The sequence below is a fragment of the Pteronotus mesoamericanus genome, unplaced genomic scaffold, assembly GCF_021234165.1.
Source record: "Pteronotus mesoamericanus isolate MK-2021 breed Mesoamerican mustached bat unplaced genomic scaffold, CSHL_Meso_final contig_202, whole genome shotgun sequence".
NCBI classification, from domain to species: domain Eukaryota; kingdom Metazoa; phylum Chordata; class Mammalia; order Chiroptera; family Mormoopidae; genus Pteronotus; species Pteronotus mesoamericanus.
The window spans coordinates 2756989-2772800 of NW_026555086.1; the positions used below are offsets into that span (position 1 = coordinate 2756989).

The following is a 15812-nucleotide window of genomic DNA, read 5'->3' on the forward strand; positions in this document are numbered from 1 at the left end:
ATCCGCGTTCTACAGTTTTAAGCATACACGTCCTGCACACATCTGTTCGTTCTACACCCCGGCATTTCATTTTTGGAGTGACTGCACACGGCACTGTATTCTGATTTTAGTTTCTGTGCGTTCACTGTTAATAAACAAATACAATGGACTTTTGTATACTGATCATGTATCTTGCGACCTTGCTGAACCTACTTTCAGTTCTAGCATTTCTTCCTGTAGATCCCTTGGGATTTTCTATGCAGATAATTGTGTCACTCACAATCTTTTTTCTGCTCTCCATACCTTTTATCTCCCTGCCTTCTTATACCAGCTCGCTTTTTAACACTGTGTGGACAAGCAGCGGTGACGGCTCACCTGCTCGCCTTGCTGCTCACCGCCTAAGGGAGACAGCATCCAGTCCAGTGCCGTTAAGTATGTCATATTTTTTAAATAGATGTTCTTTACCATGTTGGAGAAACTGTCCGGTATCACCACTTTTATAGGAACATGGACATGAATAGGTACTGAAACTTGCTAAACACTGTACTGTCTCAGTGGATATAATCATGTGATTTTACTTCTTCAGTCTGTTCCTATAGGTTATGCTGACCGGTATGTGAATACTGAACCAGCCTTGTATTCCTGGAATAATCGCCACATGGTCACGGTGTGTGATTCTTTTATATACTGGTGAATTACATTTGCAAACATCTTGTTATGAATTTCCACATCTCTTCCATCTCTAGTCATGAGAAACTGTGGTTTGTAGTTTTCCTTTATTTTGCATCATCTGTCTGGTTTCAGCATCAGGGTTATACTGATAACAAATAAGTGAAGAAGGAAGAAGTGCTCTCCCTTCTCCTGTCCCCCTTCAATGGCACTGGCATCTCCGTGCCATCCCCCACCCCCCTGTGACTCAGTCCAGTGGGCTCAAGTTGTAGGGCACCGCCATTTCGTGGGCTCCTCTAGTCTCGGTCCCTTTCCTGCCCTTCCCTTCCCATTACAGGGACCTCATACATTACATGTGTGCACATCTGAAATCCCATCAGACAGTGTTATAAAATTCACTTTCAACCATTAACTCATTTTAAAGAACTCAAGAGAGGAAAGCAGTCTATTATATTCAGCCAGATTTTTATCACTTCTGTCTGAAGAACTTCCTTTAGCAATTCTTTTGGAGCAGGCCACTGGCAGTGATTTCTCCCCGGCGTCCCTTCAGTGGGGTGCTTTATCATGCTTTAGTTCATTTTCATTCTCAAAGGATAACCTCACTGGCTAGAGGATTCTTGGTGAACAGTTCTTTTTTCCCCAGCACTTAAAAAATATTATGCTACTTCTCTGGCCTGCGTGGTTTCTGATGGGAAACCCGCACTCCTTCTCGTTGCTGTTCCCTCCATGCGGCTTTTCTCCAGATGCTTGCTTTCATGGTTTTTAACTGTCTTCGGTTTTCAGCAGTGTGGTTATGATGCGTCTGGCTGTGAAGTTCTTCAAGTTTGTTCTGTGTGTGTTCACTGAGCTTCTTGAATCATGATGCTTACATCTTCTGCCAAATTTGGGAAGTCTTCAGCCACTACTTCTGCAAACATTTTCACACACTCTACCCCCAACCCTCTGCTCAGAGTAGACGGCTTCCATCGTTCTCTCTCTGAGTTCACGGGCTCTCTCTTCTGTCATCTCTATTTTAAAGTTGAGGGTTTTTTAAAAATCTATTTCGGTTATTGTATTTTTCAGTTTTAGCCTTTCTGTTTGGTTATTCTCTTTCTTTGCTGAAACTTTTTTATCAGTTTCAGGGATTGCCTGTTGGAGAATTTTTATAACAGATGCTTTAAAGTCTTAGATAAATCAACATCGCTGTCCTCTTGGCGAGGGTGTCCACTGTCTTTTCTCACAAGAATTAACATTTTCCTGGTTCTTCCGATGCCAGGTAATTTTGTATCACAGCCATTTGGAATACGATGAGACTCTGGTCTTGATCAAGTCCTACACGTGATGAATGTTGAGAGCGTGGTTCTCACAGGTAGCTGGCCTACATGCCGGCTCCAAGCTGCAGCCCTGTCTTCCGTGAGCAGAGATTCCAACGCCAGTTCGGTTTTTAAAGGGCCCGCAATGCTATCTGTATCTGTCCCACGCGTGCTAGAAATTCTCAACAGCAACGCTGGATGATCCTGGAGAAAAAGGGGGCAATGCATTCCAAATTCTAAGGAAAAATGATTTTCAATCTGTAATTCTATACCCTCCACAATGCATATCAAATATAAGAACAAAGACATCTCTAGGTGTGCCACAGCCTGAGAAAACTAGTCCCACGGACTCGTTTCTGGAGAAACTACTTTAAATACAAAGGCCATCAAAAACATGGGAGCTGAATTAGTAAATTTGATCCAAGAGTGGCACACAGAAGCCCAAAGGTGACAGCTGTGCAGTGAACAAGCCAGCAACCGGCCGCCGGAGGAGGGGAAGGGTTGGAGAGGCCTTCAGCCAGGCAGGGGCTCCGTGAGTGGAGGACATAAAGGGACCTTCCTGAAACATGGGTGTGCTCAAGCCAAATCCCATAAGGAGATGAAAATACCAGGAAAAAGCTGTACCAGGAGGAAAACACAATGTAATACAGGATTGGGCTTTGTCATATTTATGTAAGTCATTTATAAAGAAACCCTGTTTCTTGCTTAAAAAAAACAAAACAAAACCAAAACTGAACAAAAAAGAAACAAAAAGAAAAAAAATACTATATTGGTCTTAGTCCACTCAGGCTGTTAGAACAAATATCATGGACTGGGTGGCTTTTTTTCCCAACAGAATACAACAGAAATTTACTTCTCCCAGTTTTGGAGGTGGGAAGCCCCAGATCAGGGGCCGGGATTAGGAGAGGCCCCTCCTCCGGGCCTCCGACTCCTTGCTGTGTCCTCACCAGGTGGAGGGGCAAAGGCGCCCCAGGCCTCTTTGCAGGGCACTGCTCTCATTCACGGGGGCTCTGCCTCCATGACCCAGTCACCCCCCAAAGGCTCCATCTCCCAACGCCATTACACTGGGCACTAGGTTTCCATATGTGAATTCTGAGGGGATGCAAAATTTCAGACCACAGCAATTGGGAACATGGGGGTAGTTTCTGCGTGCCATCTAACTGAAGTGAATTATGCCCTAAACTCGGTAAGAAATAGCAGTATGTTATTTATTTTTGTAACCGTTAGAACAAACAGCTAAAAAGAGCCCTGGCTGGTGTGGATTGAGAGCCAGCCTGCAAACCAAAAGGTTGCCAGTTTGATTCCCAGTCAGGGCACATGCCTGGATTGCAGATCAGGTCCCTAAGCTGGGGGTGCGAGGGGCAACCAGCTGATGTCTCTCTCTCACATGGATGTTTTTCTCCCTCTCCTTCCCCGCCTTCCCCCGCCCCCCAAAAAACAGTGAAAAGTAGTTGCTTGTGGGAAGCTGGGGAGCAGCAGCAAGGGACTGCTATTCTCAACTCCAGAAAACGTCAGAGCCACCTGAAGCTTTGTTTAACCATGTGCATATATTCTTTTGACATCCTCTCGACTTCCTAATTCTATTAAGAACTAGGAAAGTGGACGCATACCCTGCTGCGCGCTGCATCGCTGGCCCTCAGTTTCAGTTCTGCGCAATTCTAAGATAAGGAAGCCTAGCAGTTATGAAATACTGAGTGATTCACCTTTGAAACAATTACTTTCTATTATTTTGGTTACTTTTCCAGATTAGTTTAGTCAAATAATATTTTGTAAGAAGAGCTGTCCAGACACTATTACATCTGTAACTAATTAATTGTATGATTTTGGATGTTCTCAGGCCTATGCAACCGAAAGAAAATGTGAAATTAAATTAAAAAATGTAAAAACTGGGTGCTGAGACAGATAAGTAACTGCAAAAATTAGTGAAAAGCCTTCAGTGTGATTGTTTAAGGTAGACTTTATTTTTTTAAAGCAGTTTTAGGTTCACGGCAAAGTTGAATAGAAAGTATAGGTAATTTTTAAAATGATAATCACAAAAGTCCCTATGTTTTTATCAAGTTAAGTCAATTTTATACACTTGAACCTATAGAAAATACACACTCTAAGACCGTTGACCAGATCTGTTATTCACAAACAAATCAATTTACTTTTCCTAGTTTACACAACCCTTTCGCAGCAAGCGATGGCCCCTGGGACTACTGAGGCACTTTAGGCCATCGCCTTGCAGAGAAGAGCAAGGCAGCGCTGGTCCCTGAGAGGAGACTGCGTGGCTCTGGCTGTGCCCACGCCAAGAAGGCTGGCAGAGCGGCGCCCGGGACACGCAGAGCTGCCTGGCCGGAAGCCCGGGTCTCGAGGACGACGCCCGCAAAGGGAACTGCAGCGCTGGGGAGCATGGTGCTAACGGCCACTTACAGCTTTGCATGCCCGGAACTGTGTGTGCATGTGCCCGCGCCCCAAGGGCAATGAGTAATCGTCCCCCGAGAGTTATGAAGGAGCAGCACTTGATTTTTATCCTCGAGTTCAGAGGTGAACAATAAAGTACATAGTATCATTGCATTCCAGGAGAGGTCTGGCCATCAGCTGTACTGATAAGATTCCATGGATCCAAATAGCCATTATTTGCATTTGGCTCTATTTGGTATCTGAACATTTGAATGCTAGTCAAAAACTGTTTCCCCACCCTGCAATGTTCACACTGTTTTATGATACTCGGAGTTTTAAGAAAAAAAGGGGGGCATATAATACTTGCAGTACTTCCCTTTCACATACATGGCAGAATGAACTACTACCAGTCTACCTTGTTCCACATCTTCTCCCCTTTCACATCACCTCAGGAATCCAGAGAGGAAACAGCTAAAGCCAGGAAGGGTCAAAGTGACCATTCAAGAGCCTGCCGGTGCGACCTGCGGCAGGTCCCTGGGCACCCGTTCACCACCTACCATCCCTCACGGGCCCACAGCTGAGGGGCTTTGGCGGCCTGCCTCCCAGATCACACGGGGTTTGAAGCAGCTGGCTGAGTGCAGGGGAGAAAGCACAGGGTGCTACCTGCAACGTCCCCAGCAGCAAGTGACAACCGACGGCACTGGTGCAAAACGAGTTTCAATAAGACATAAAGGTTAAAAACCGGAGCGCCTGGACAGCAGCTGTTCCGGGTGCAGACCTAGCACACCGGGCAGCTCCGGGCCGGACGCACGCCCTGGCACAGCGCTGCCCAGGGCCCGCGGCCAAGCGCTGGCCGCCGGGGAGCCGTCAACCCACTGCGGAGGGGTTTCAAACGGCCCCGCGGCACACTGGCAGCTCGCCTCGGGGCCAAGGGTGCTGGGCGTGATCTCTAAGAGGAAAGAGAGTTGGAAGGTTAACAGGATTTTCAGACACTGACACAAAATATATATATATATTAGAAGCATGAGAGAAGCCTTAGAAAAATCAAACTTCCAAACATCATTCATCTACAAGTCTGTGATGGGTTCATTTTCGGCGTCTACCGGCCATCCATGCTACTAACATTGCTGCAGGTCTGTAACGGTCACGTCAGCCGTACTCCTGCCGTAGGCCTAACACTTGCTCTCTTTTCTCTTCCTTCTCAACGTCCTCTCTCAAACGCTGGCAAGTGCTTCCCACGGTGGGCGTGTCTTAACTGCTCCACCGGGAAGGCCCCGCATGGTCACCGGTCGGCCACCCTCGGCGTCCTCCTGGTCCACTCGCCAATCTCTGCAGTCCCCCAGCTTCCACAACGCTCAGCGTCCCTAATTACTTTCCTCTCTGCTCTCACCCTAATACTGTCTTCGGGTCCCCAACCTCGTTTCTGTCACTCTTCTCACGTAGTCAGAGAGTATGACGGAGCCCAGAGGCCAACAGGTGTGCATCCTTCCAGCTGGCTCGCCTTCTGCATCTAAAAACCCGAGCCTTCGGGAACTCCTTCTCCTGCTGGCGTCTGTCTCGCAGCCACATGCCCTGTCCCCGCCTGACTCAGCACCCGCCGCCCGGCCCTGCCCCTCTGCCACCAACAGGCGTGGGCCTGCCCTGGGGAACACTTCCTCCTGCCCGCTGCCTGTGCCTGGCTCCACTCCGCCCGTCCCTTTACCTTCAACCTTTTTGAAAAAGTATCCTAAACTTGGCTCCCCTGTCAACCCTTTTTGAAATCTGGGTCCTGGTCTTGTTCCAACGGCAACCACTGTCCTGAGTGCCGACAGCGACACCCCACGGCAAGCCCGAGGCGCCTACTCCGCACTCTCCTCCCGCACCCAGCCCTCCAGGCGAGCCCTCCCCTCGCACTGCTGGCACACCACACCGCCCTTCACTGCCCGCCGTTCTGACCGCTCCCCTAAATCCCACGCTGCCCCTTCCTCCTGCTCCTTCAGTGTGGATGTTCCCCAAGGGCCTTCCTCGTTCTCTCCCTCAGTTACACCTGCCCAGACTCTTCAAACTGCAACCCCAACTTTCACTTCCCTCTGGTGACAGCACCCAATCTCTGCCTCTAGCCATGACTACTTAATCCTGTTTGGTTGCAGACTGTACCCCGGGCATTTCTACAAGTGCCTCAAACAGAAAAGGCCTGAATCGGAGCTCACGGCTTTCCTCCAGCCTGGACCGTGTCCTCGGCCCACGTTCCCTTTCGATGAAACACAGTCACCGGGACTCAAAGCTCTCTTCCTGTCTCAATACATGCCACCCTTCACAGAGCTCGCGCCGCACGAACACTGCGACCAGCGCTGTACTCTTCCTTCTGCTGGTAGTCCCGTCACGCTCCACGGCCTTCCCACGACAGTGTCACAGCTGCATATGAGCGCGCCGGTCCCACCTCCTCACTTGGAACTCTCCAACGCCCCTGGCTGCCTGAGGTTCACGCCCGCGATCTCAGAGCCACGGTCAAAGGCCTCTGCGGCTGGGAGTTCAGCGTGTTTCTTGTATTTGCAGCCTGATCTGACCTTTCCTCCCTCCCACTGTTATCCAGAAATACATCCCAAGGATGGAGGGGGGTGGGGGGTGATGTCGACCTGTCCTATGTACGACAGTGTCTCGTTTTTTAAACTATAGCATTCGCCACACAACTTCATTGCACGGTGTGGGGACTGGCCTTGGTTCTTTCACACTGCGGTTCTCAACTAGGGGTGACTCAGTTTTTCCTGGGGCACTGGCTACGTCAGGTGACATTTCTGGTTGTCACAGCTGAGGGGCAGGGGAAGAGGGTGGGCATCCTCTGACCAAAATGTCAACAGTACCATTGCTGGGAAGCCCTGGGTCCACCAATAAAGGTCTCACAAGATGATGTCCAAACAGGAACTAGAAGTCTGGGAACACCAGCTGACATCCAGTCCCTTATCAATGATGTGGGTGACACTGTTTAAGAGAGGAAGTGCCTCAAATGACCCAAAAAGGGTGTGCGTTCCATTTTATTAACCACACACCATTAAGAAAAACTACTCAATATTTCTAAGTAAGGCAAAAGGATGGCTTTTCGCTCAAGAAGCACTCCGTCCGGCCCGCCCAGAGGCGATTTAATTCTCTGGGAAGTTAACTTCTGTCTGGCTCGCCACCACCGCCCAGCGCCGGGACGGTGCCACTCCGAGTCCGAGGGCAGGCTTCTTCCAGCACAGATGCCCACGCTCCCAGTCGGGTGGAAAGGCTGCCCCCGAGGCTGCGCTCTCACTGTCTATAAGATACTAGCCCTTTGGTATCTAACTGAGCAATTTTATTCTATCGTTCTTTTTCTTTTTTAGTGCTGATAAAAATTCACACCCTCAAATGCTCTCTGAACCACCTTCACATTCCTGATGGTTCCTCACTCCTCAGCGACCTAACCGTGTGCGCGTGCGCTGTTACCTCCAGCACGGTTCGTCCACGGGGCCCTCCAGCAGCGGAGAGAGGACTTACTGGGCTCCCGCCCGGAGTTCTCTTCTCTTCTGAGTTTGTTCCTGCTTTATGGTTCTTGGTCACACGTCCCTTGCACTCTGGCTCAGGGACCAGCAGGTACAGATGGCCAGGTCAGTCTTGGCGGTAGCCTCCGCCTCCACGAACCCAGTCATCAGGGATCTGACTTTACGGTCTGCCTGGGCGGTGACCTGTCCAGCAGATAACAGGGACTTATTTCTCCTAGATGAGAGACTCTAAGAATGTGTGGTGTTGGTCTTTTCTGTTTGTGTGAGGACATCGCTCAGGACCACCCAAAGCAGCCTTTCGCAGCCTTGTGAAATCTGGACATGCTTTCTAGACAAATGTTCTTGGATTACTTTGGACTTGTGGCTAAGACCATGGGGAACAAAAGCTGAAACCTTTCTGCCAGTCTGTGAGAAAAGCTTTTATTTTTTATGGTGTGAGTGTGAAATATAGTCCCACCTCAAGGATATTAATAAATGACATTATAATGTTTCTTAAAGAACCTCTGTTCTAATTGGTTTACAGAGAATAACAAGATTTTATACAAATCCATATTCCTAGTATTCTGAGAAAATAAAGAAGCTAAACATCTGATACTTATAGTGTGTTAGTCCTTCAAGGACCCCTTCCCCCAAAGCCCCAAAAGTCACAGAAACTGATACTTTGAAAGCATTTTTGCTTAATAATCCAAATTCAGCCCTGGCTGGTGTGGGTCAATGGACTGAGTGCCGGCCTGAGAAAAAAAGGGTCACCGATTCGAGTCCCAGTCGGGGCACAGGCCTGGGTGGCGGCCAGGTCCCCAGTGGGGGGGCGTATGAGAGGCAGCCACACACTGTTGTTTCTCTCCCTCTCCTCCTTCCCTTCCCCCCTCTAAAAATAGATAAAAACAATCTTTTTTTAAAAATTAAAAAAAATCCAAATTCATACAGTAAAAATAATCCTTAGAATAAGCAATGCATTGATTTGATAATTTTAATGCTAATTTTAAAATATATGTCCTTTCCCTAATTTTATTAGCCTATGTGTTATAACAAAGTAAAACTTCATTGTCTTAGTTTATAAAATACCAAGGTTAACAATGAAACCTATTGCGAACTGAGTGTGCAGGCTCCAGAACAGACAGACCCACATGACCAGCGGACAGGGAGCGCCAACCCAAAGACACCGAGACCACAGCCGAGTCCCGGGCAGAGAGCCCAGAGGTGGGCTCGCGCGGCTCGGCCGCGGCTCGTGCACGCCGCGGACCCTGTCGGTGCCACGGCCGGCCAAGCCTTCTTGAGGCTGAAAGAAACCCCTTAGTGTAGCAACGAAAAGAAACAATTCACTGTCTTTAAACCAAAGCGTTTTCTGGTTTCCATATGATGTGAGGTTTTTTTATAAAAAAGTTCTTTAGTTAATTATATAAGGACCACCTCCCCCCATAATTTTGCTTTTGAAATGCAAGACTGCTAACTTTATACGTGAATTTAGTAAAAAGGCAGCACAGAACAAGCTGTCCTTGGTTTAATTAAAACCCCGCAGCATTAGCTGGTAAACAGGGAAGAGGAAACTAGTTAAGAGCGATCACTGCTACCCAGCATCATCAGTGTGAGGATCCCCTATTTTAATATCCTGGCATAACCCCAAAATATTACCCATAAAAAGAAACTGAACAAACCACTATTTCTTAAGAAGATGATTTTCACAACCACAGTGAGTTAAAAAAAAAAATCATTCCTGGAAATGCAAAAAGGTCACCAACGTCCTTTCTGGTAAAATCAAAACAAAAACTCCATGTCACCACCCAGTGTTACATCTACGAATTATTTCCTCTGTGAACAATCCTCCTGTTGAAGAAGTCATTCATGAAACCAGGTACCCCCCACCCCCCGCCAAAAAAAGGGGGAATAAAAAAAGACAAGAAAGAAAAAGGAAGGAAGGAAGGAAGACAGAAAGCAAGCAAGCAAGCAGGCAGGCAAACAAAAACACAAAGAGCAGGCAGGCGCCCTGGCTGGTGGGGCTCAGCGGACTGAGCGCCAACCTGAGAACCGCAAGGTCGCCGGCTGATTCCCAGTCGGGCTCATGCCTGGGTTGCAGGCCAGGTTCCCAGTTGAGGGCGTGCGAGAGGCAACCAATTCCTGTATCTCTTACACACGGATGTTTCTCTCCATCTCCTTCTCCTTCCCTTCCCCTCTCTCTAAAACTTAATAAATAAAATCTTTAAAAAAAGAAAAGGACAGAAAAGTACCGAGGTACCAGCTCTCCTACCTGAGAAGGAAAACAAAGGCCCTCAAGTCAGGGCAGTAGCGGGCTGCCTCTGCTGGGGCTGCAGTCCCTTCTTCCCCTTCTCTCTTGCTCTACAAGCACAGGAGTCGGAGCTCAAAGTGGGAAAAGGGAGACCAGCAGCCCTTCCTAAGACCCCCTCCCCCGTCTCTGCCTCACAGCAGAAAAGCACAGTTGTGCGCGGGCGTGCTGTGATTTCAAAGACCACGGAGGCTGCTGAGCCTTCTCCTCACAAGGTCTCCAGGCGCGAGCTGTTGGCAGGTCACTGGAACGCGCGGCCGCGGCGTGTGGTCACGCCCCAAACAGCAATGGTAGGCAGCCAAGGCCCAGAAATTCAGCGCCCTGAAGTTCACGGACAACCTGTGCATTGAGGAGCCAGGCCATTCACTTCCAGTTACTTCTGTTAGCCTCCCCGAAAGGATCCTGGCCCACCCCCTAACCAGCGCCCAGTTCCCTGCGGCGGTCCTGGGGGACAGCCGCTTCCGCCGTCCGTCCTCTCAGTGGTGGGAACCGCAGCCCTGCCACTGCCCCCAGCCGCCATGCGGCCCCGCCCCCTGGGGCTCAGAACTGCCGCACAATTCCTCCACAGCCACCAGCTCTAGAATTCTCTCTCCAGGGCGCCCGGAACTTGCCCTCTGGCTCTGTGACTCTTGGAGTTCAGAGGGGAGCCCAGTCTAAGGTCTGGTCCCCCAGCCACACTCAGTCACGGCCCTCCGGCCCTGACCTGCCTCCTGGGCAAGCTGCGCTCTCTGATGGGCAGTTCCCTGAGACCAGGAGGTAAGCCTCGGTGTTTCTGGACTGTCCTGGCTCTCGGCAGGCCAACTGCTCCGAATCAGGTCCTGGGCCCCTGGGCACCCTGCTCCAGGGCACCTCAGGCCCCTTCAGTCCTTGCATGTTGGCTCCACCAAGACCCAGAATGGGAGCAACTGTCACCCACCGGAGAGTTTCCGGGTCAGGTCACACCACGAATTCATGCGATCGACCCTCCCCGGCCCCTTCGTCAGTCCCCAGCCCCTGATGTCCTTTCCGAGCGCCCTCCCAGCAGTGCCTCTGCCATCCACCCTGACCCGTGCGCTCCCGCCCTCCGGCTCCGGGAGGGAATGGCACCCTCTCCCCCGGGACCGTCAGCACACAGGCCCGTGGGCCTGCAACCGCCCTCAGCCCTCACCCTGCCTCCTGCCGGCTGATGCGGAGGCCCCGCACAGGCCATCCAAACGCCAGGTCTGGTCCGCCTGACGCGCTCTGCTTAGCATGCGTGGTGAATTTGTTTGTTTTGTTTTGTTTCAGAATATGTATACTTTAAAAACATCATATGAATGCAAAACTTTTATAGAGATGTAATTCGTTCACAGCATGCATGGTTTTGAAAACACGAACTAGTGGCCTCTTGAAAAGATGGCACGGCGGGGCCCACACCGTGCACTGGCTGACACTAGGAACGGGCACCTGCTCTCTCCACAGGGCGCGTGCCCTAGCTCGCCGGCTCCTTCCCCCGACCAGCCACTGGCCTCCGCGGTCCGGCCCAGCCCCAGGGAGCACCTGGAGGGGTGGCTCCTAGACCTGAAGGAAGAGCTCTACTGCCTCAACCCCCAAGCTCCCTCCAGCCTCCTCCCACCCCAAAGGGTCCCACCCTGCTCTGTACTGTTCCTCCCTCTGCGGATGAGGCAGCATCTGGGAAGCAGCACTTAACTTCCTCTCTGAAATTCGCCCAAACTCCTTTGTTTCCCTGTCTGCCACTAGCCCCTCCCCCCGGGCCCAATGGGCGATGCCCTCTCCGGGCTCTCCTCTCACTTCCCGACACTGCGCCCCTGTCCCTTGCAGTCACGTGCTATGGCTACAATTGCGGCTGGACCTTTCCCTCCAGCTCGTGACCTCACAGCCTAGCCGTGGCCACTCAGCAGCCGGACCTGGGGCCAGGCGGCTCTGACGCCTCGCTCTTGCCCTACAGCCCCGCCTGGCCTCCCCCACCTCCGCCACCCCTCCGGTCCCTGTGTGCGAGGCGCTGCGGCTCCGCGGCCCTGATCTTGCACTGCCTGTCCCTCTGGAAGGTGCTCACTCGCCCGGGGGTGCCCGGCTGGGCCAAGCACCCTTCCTTCCGGGGCTCCTGAGGGTCCTCGCAAGCTGTCAGCAGCGCCCCCCCAACGCTGTTTGTTCCCAAGCTTCTCTCTGGCCCCACTAAGCTGTGGGTTCCTCGATGTCAAGAGGCAACAGTCAGTGCACTTCCTGGCACGTTTTCTTTCAATGTCAGTGCCCGGTCCCACCAAGCGACAGGCCACCAAGGTGTCCGCCATCCTTCCTGATGCCAGGGCTTGGCGCCTCTGGCTCGATTCCTACATCTGAGTCCCAGGGAAAATCCGGGCACCCCACGCCCGGGGAGCTCTAAACTAGAACAACGCCCACCTGTGGCTGGAACCGTCGGACAAGCTCTGAGCTCAGCAGAACCCTCGCAGCCCCCGCTGGGCACGGCCCCGGCCCTGCCGACCCCGTCCAGACTCTGCCACGGGCTTTTCGGCTTCTGGACCTGCACCTGGGAACCTTCCAGGCTCCTCAGCGACCAGCTCAAGTGCTGCTTCCTCCAACAAATGTCCCCTCTGACCACAGTGGCCACTCAGAGCGCCGGGGCCTCTGCCACCTCCCCGAACAGCATTGCTCCCTCCCCCCCAGGCCACGCAGCCCGCACGTCGGCTCCACTCGCTCCTCCAGCCGTTGGTAAAAGGTGGCGCGCTCACATTCTATGAGCAAGAGAACAGATTCAGCCACTTGAGGGGACCCAGAACAGCTGCCCTCACTCAACCGGCTGGTTTAACAAAGTCTTTCCTCTAACTCTTCCTTCCTCCAAACCTTCTCCTTCACAGTGTAACTCAATGTGTTGTACCTGCTGAATTTTGCTTTCTTGTTCTTAATTGTAAGAGGGAAGTCAATGGTGTTCTCTTCAAAAGAATGTAAAACACACTCCAAGACAAAATGACAAAAACAAAAAGTCCTTGAGTGTGGTATTCAACTCTTACCCATGAATTTCAAAGGGGAAAAAAGGAATTTCTCACAAGTGGGAGGGCTGGGTTATGAGTGACACACGACGCAGAGAGAGCTGGGCAGGGGACACCTGCTTCCAAGGCACTGCAAGGCACACCTTTTCCAATCAGCTGGTGCTCACCATGGGGCAGGGCAAAGCAGGGCAGGAGGATGGGGAGGGTCTGGCGAGACAGGCTGCACTGTCTTCTGTGCAGCAAAAGAAGCACTTGTGCAGGGTGAGTCCCAAGTGAGGGTGACCTGAGAGCAGGCGACGCACACAGACTGAGCGAGGCAGTAGGGCTCCTGTGAGGAGCTGGGGCAGAGGACTGGGAAAATAGGCTGCGGTAGGTCAGCAGGTTTTGCAAACCAGAGGCACACAGAGTGAAACAGACGACAGGAAACCCCAGGGCAGGGCAGTGACTTTTAGAGGATTAGTTTAACGCAAGTGGGTCCTGCAAGTGGTGCCAAGCGGTGCCGCGAGAGGGAGGGAGGGGAGGAGCAAAGGGAGGGGCGCACACCCAGAACGTGGGCCGTGCTCGCAACACAGGTGGTGGGAAGGGGAGCAGCGAATGCAGGGCAGAACGCGAGGAGCGATCGGACGCCGCCAGGCCAACACGTCAGCCCCGAGGATGGGAAAGAAGTCAGCGCAGCTGCCTGAACTCAGACACACGGTTTAGAATATTAAGGACAAGAAAGCGGACCTGACTCAACACCTGCACAGTGTGTAAGTGAAAACGGTGTGGGGAAGAGCCGCTCCGTTAAGTGTCCTATCTCCCGAGCACGCGCTGGAAGCGAGCCTCCAGCCAGCAGCTACAGCAGAGTCCCCCAGGGCAGCGCGACATTCCTGAAGCAAGACGCCACCCAAGGAAGACCCCCGCCCCCCACCCACCCACCCAGGGCTCATCCTTGGGGAGCTAGAGCTCTGCAAACACCTGGCCGCTGCACCTGCCCTCTTGGAAAACCTAGAGAAAAGTGCATACCTGGGAGTGGGGGTAGGAGGGGTGATTCTTGCTGTTTTCTGGTTTGTGGGGGGGAGGGGGAGGGCGTAGTTGAAGGTTTCCAGGATGTGTAAGGCTAAAACGCTGATCTAGAGAGGTGAGTCACCTCTTCAAAACTTTCAGTTTCCCCAGCTGTGAATGTAAAGAGAGAAAGAGGAGAGAACAAAATCTACCCCCACTACATTCTGAAGGTCTGCATTAGCTCCTCCTTAAGTATTGAGCGCAACGTCTGATACGCTACAACTACGAACTGGATGTGAACTGCACATAATATAAACACAAGAAATGACGCTCTTTTGAACACTATTATTAAACATCCCATCGCTTCTGGACAGTCCTGGAGTTGGATTCTCAAAGGGACTGAATCCCCCACAAAGGCTCGGCACCCCTGGAGCGGAGGCCTGGGCCCAGCCACCAGCCCTGCGCACCACCGCCAGGGCGAGGGGACGATAACGACAGGCGATGTTCGCGGCGCTCTACGCCGGATGCGCGCTTGCGCCAGCGCCCCTTTACAAACGGGGAAACTGAGGCGCCCCGGGATTAAACCGCTAACCCAAGGTCACGTGGCTTGAGCGGCGCACGCAGGTCCGCGGGCTCTGGGGGCTGCGCTTTCCCACCGCGCGCGCGGGGCGGGGCGGGGCGGGACGGGAACGGGTGGAGGAGCCCCGGGACCCCGCCGGTGCGGAGGCCGCGGGCCGGGGGGGCCGGGCGCGCGGGGGCGGCGGCCGGACTCACCTTGGCGCTGTGCACCGCCTCCTGCGCCCCGCGGAGCTGCAGCCAGATGCGCGCGGGCAGCGGCTCCTCGGTCCCAAGCGCGCCCAGCACTGCCAGGCTCACGCCGAACAGGCCCTCGATGCGGCCGCGGCTCTGCACCAGCAGCGCCGCCTTCTCGGCGGGCGCCGTGAACTCATCCAGCACCAGCCGGGCCGCCATGGCGGGCGCGGCCTCCCGCGGCGGCGCCGGGGGCCGGCGGCGGCGACGCCCCCTCAGCGTGCGGCCGCTGGCCCCGAGCCCGTCAGGAGGCGTCCGCCTCGCCCCCGCCCGCAGGCCCGGCTACACCATCCCGCCTCGGCCGCCGCGGCTCGGCAACTGCGGGCAGGGAACCCCTCCGCCCCTTCGTCGCCGTCGCCGCGGGCCGGGCCCCGCCGCCGCGCATGCGTCCCGCCCGCTGCCGTCATTGGGCCTCATCATTCACCCGGGGCGGGGAGGGGGCGGAGGCGACGGAAGGTGACGTCACGCGCCGCTGCCATGTTTGTTGAGGGCAAAGCGTCGGCTGTGGAGAGGGGCTTGGGCGGCCTTCTCTGGGGAGACACAGCGCTTCCGGGTGGCCTGTTGGCTGACGAATTAGTGGTGTTTCGGATGGGAAGCTGGGGCTTCGAGCAGGAGGTGCGACCGACCCAATGTCACCCAAGGGATTTGGCTTGTCTTCTGGCGTCTTGAAATCGCCACTAGGGCTCCCGGGCTGAGCTATCTGGGGCTGAGTTATCCAGCTTCTCATTCATTGATAGGCGGATGGTTCTGACAGAGGAGGCAGGCAGGCGTGAGCAGAGCAGGAATGACTGGCCAGGAACGGAATGTCACCAGGGCGGAAAGTCCCTGGTGTCTAGCAATGGGCAAAACTGGGAAAACAAGTGTGAGAGGCTAGGACCTTACCCGCAGGGTGACTTTTCCTCCCGTAGCAGGTCGCTAGCCATGCGGCTTAGACCCCCTCCGCAGAGGGACA

The 15812-nt window shown here is 53.2% G+C and overlaps 1 protein-coding gene across 1 annotated transcript in view; it reads right to left on the reverse strand.

The window, feature by feature from the left end:
• The window catches only part of N4BP1 (NEDD4 binding protein 1), a 36101-nt gene extending 20881 nt beyond the window's left edge, over positions 1-15220 (reverse strand). Inside the window, exon 1 of the mRNA XM_054570313.1 lies at positions 14825-15220. Within this exon, the coding sequence (XP_054426288.1) occupies positions 14825-15022 (198 nt within the window). The 5' untranslated portion in view covers positions 15023-15220. The remainder of the gene's footprint in view (positions 1-14824) is intronic.
• Positions 15221-15812: the final 592 nt, after the last annotated feature.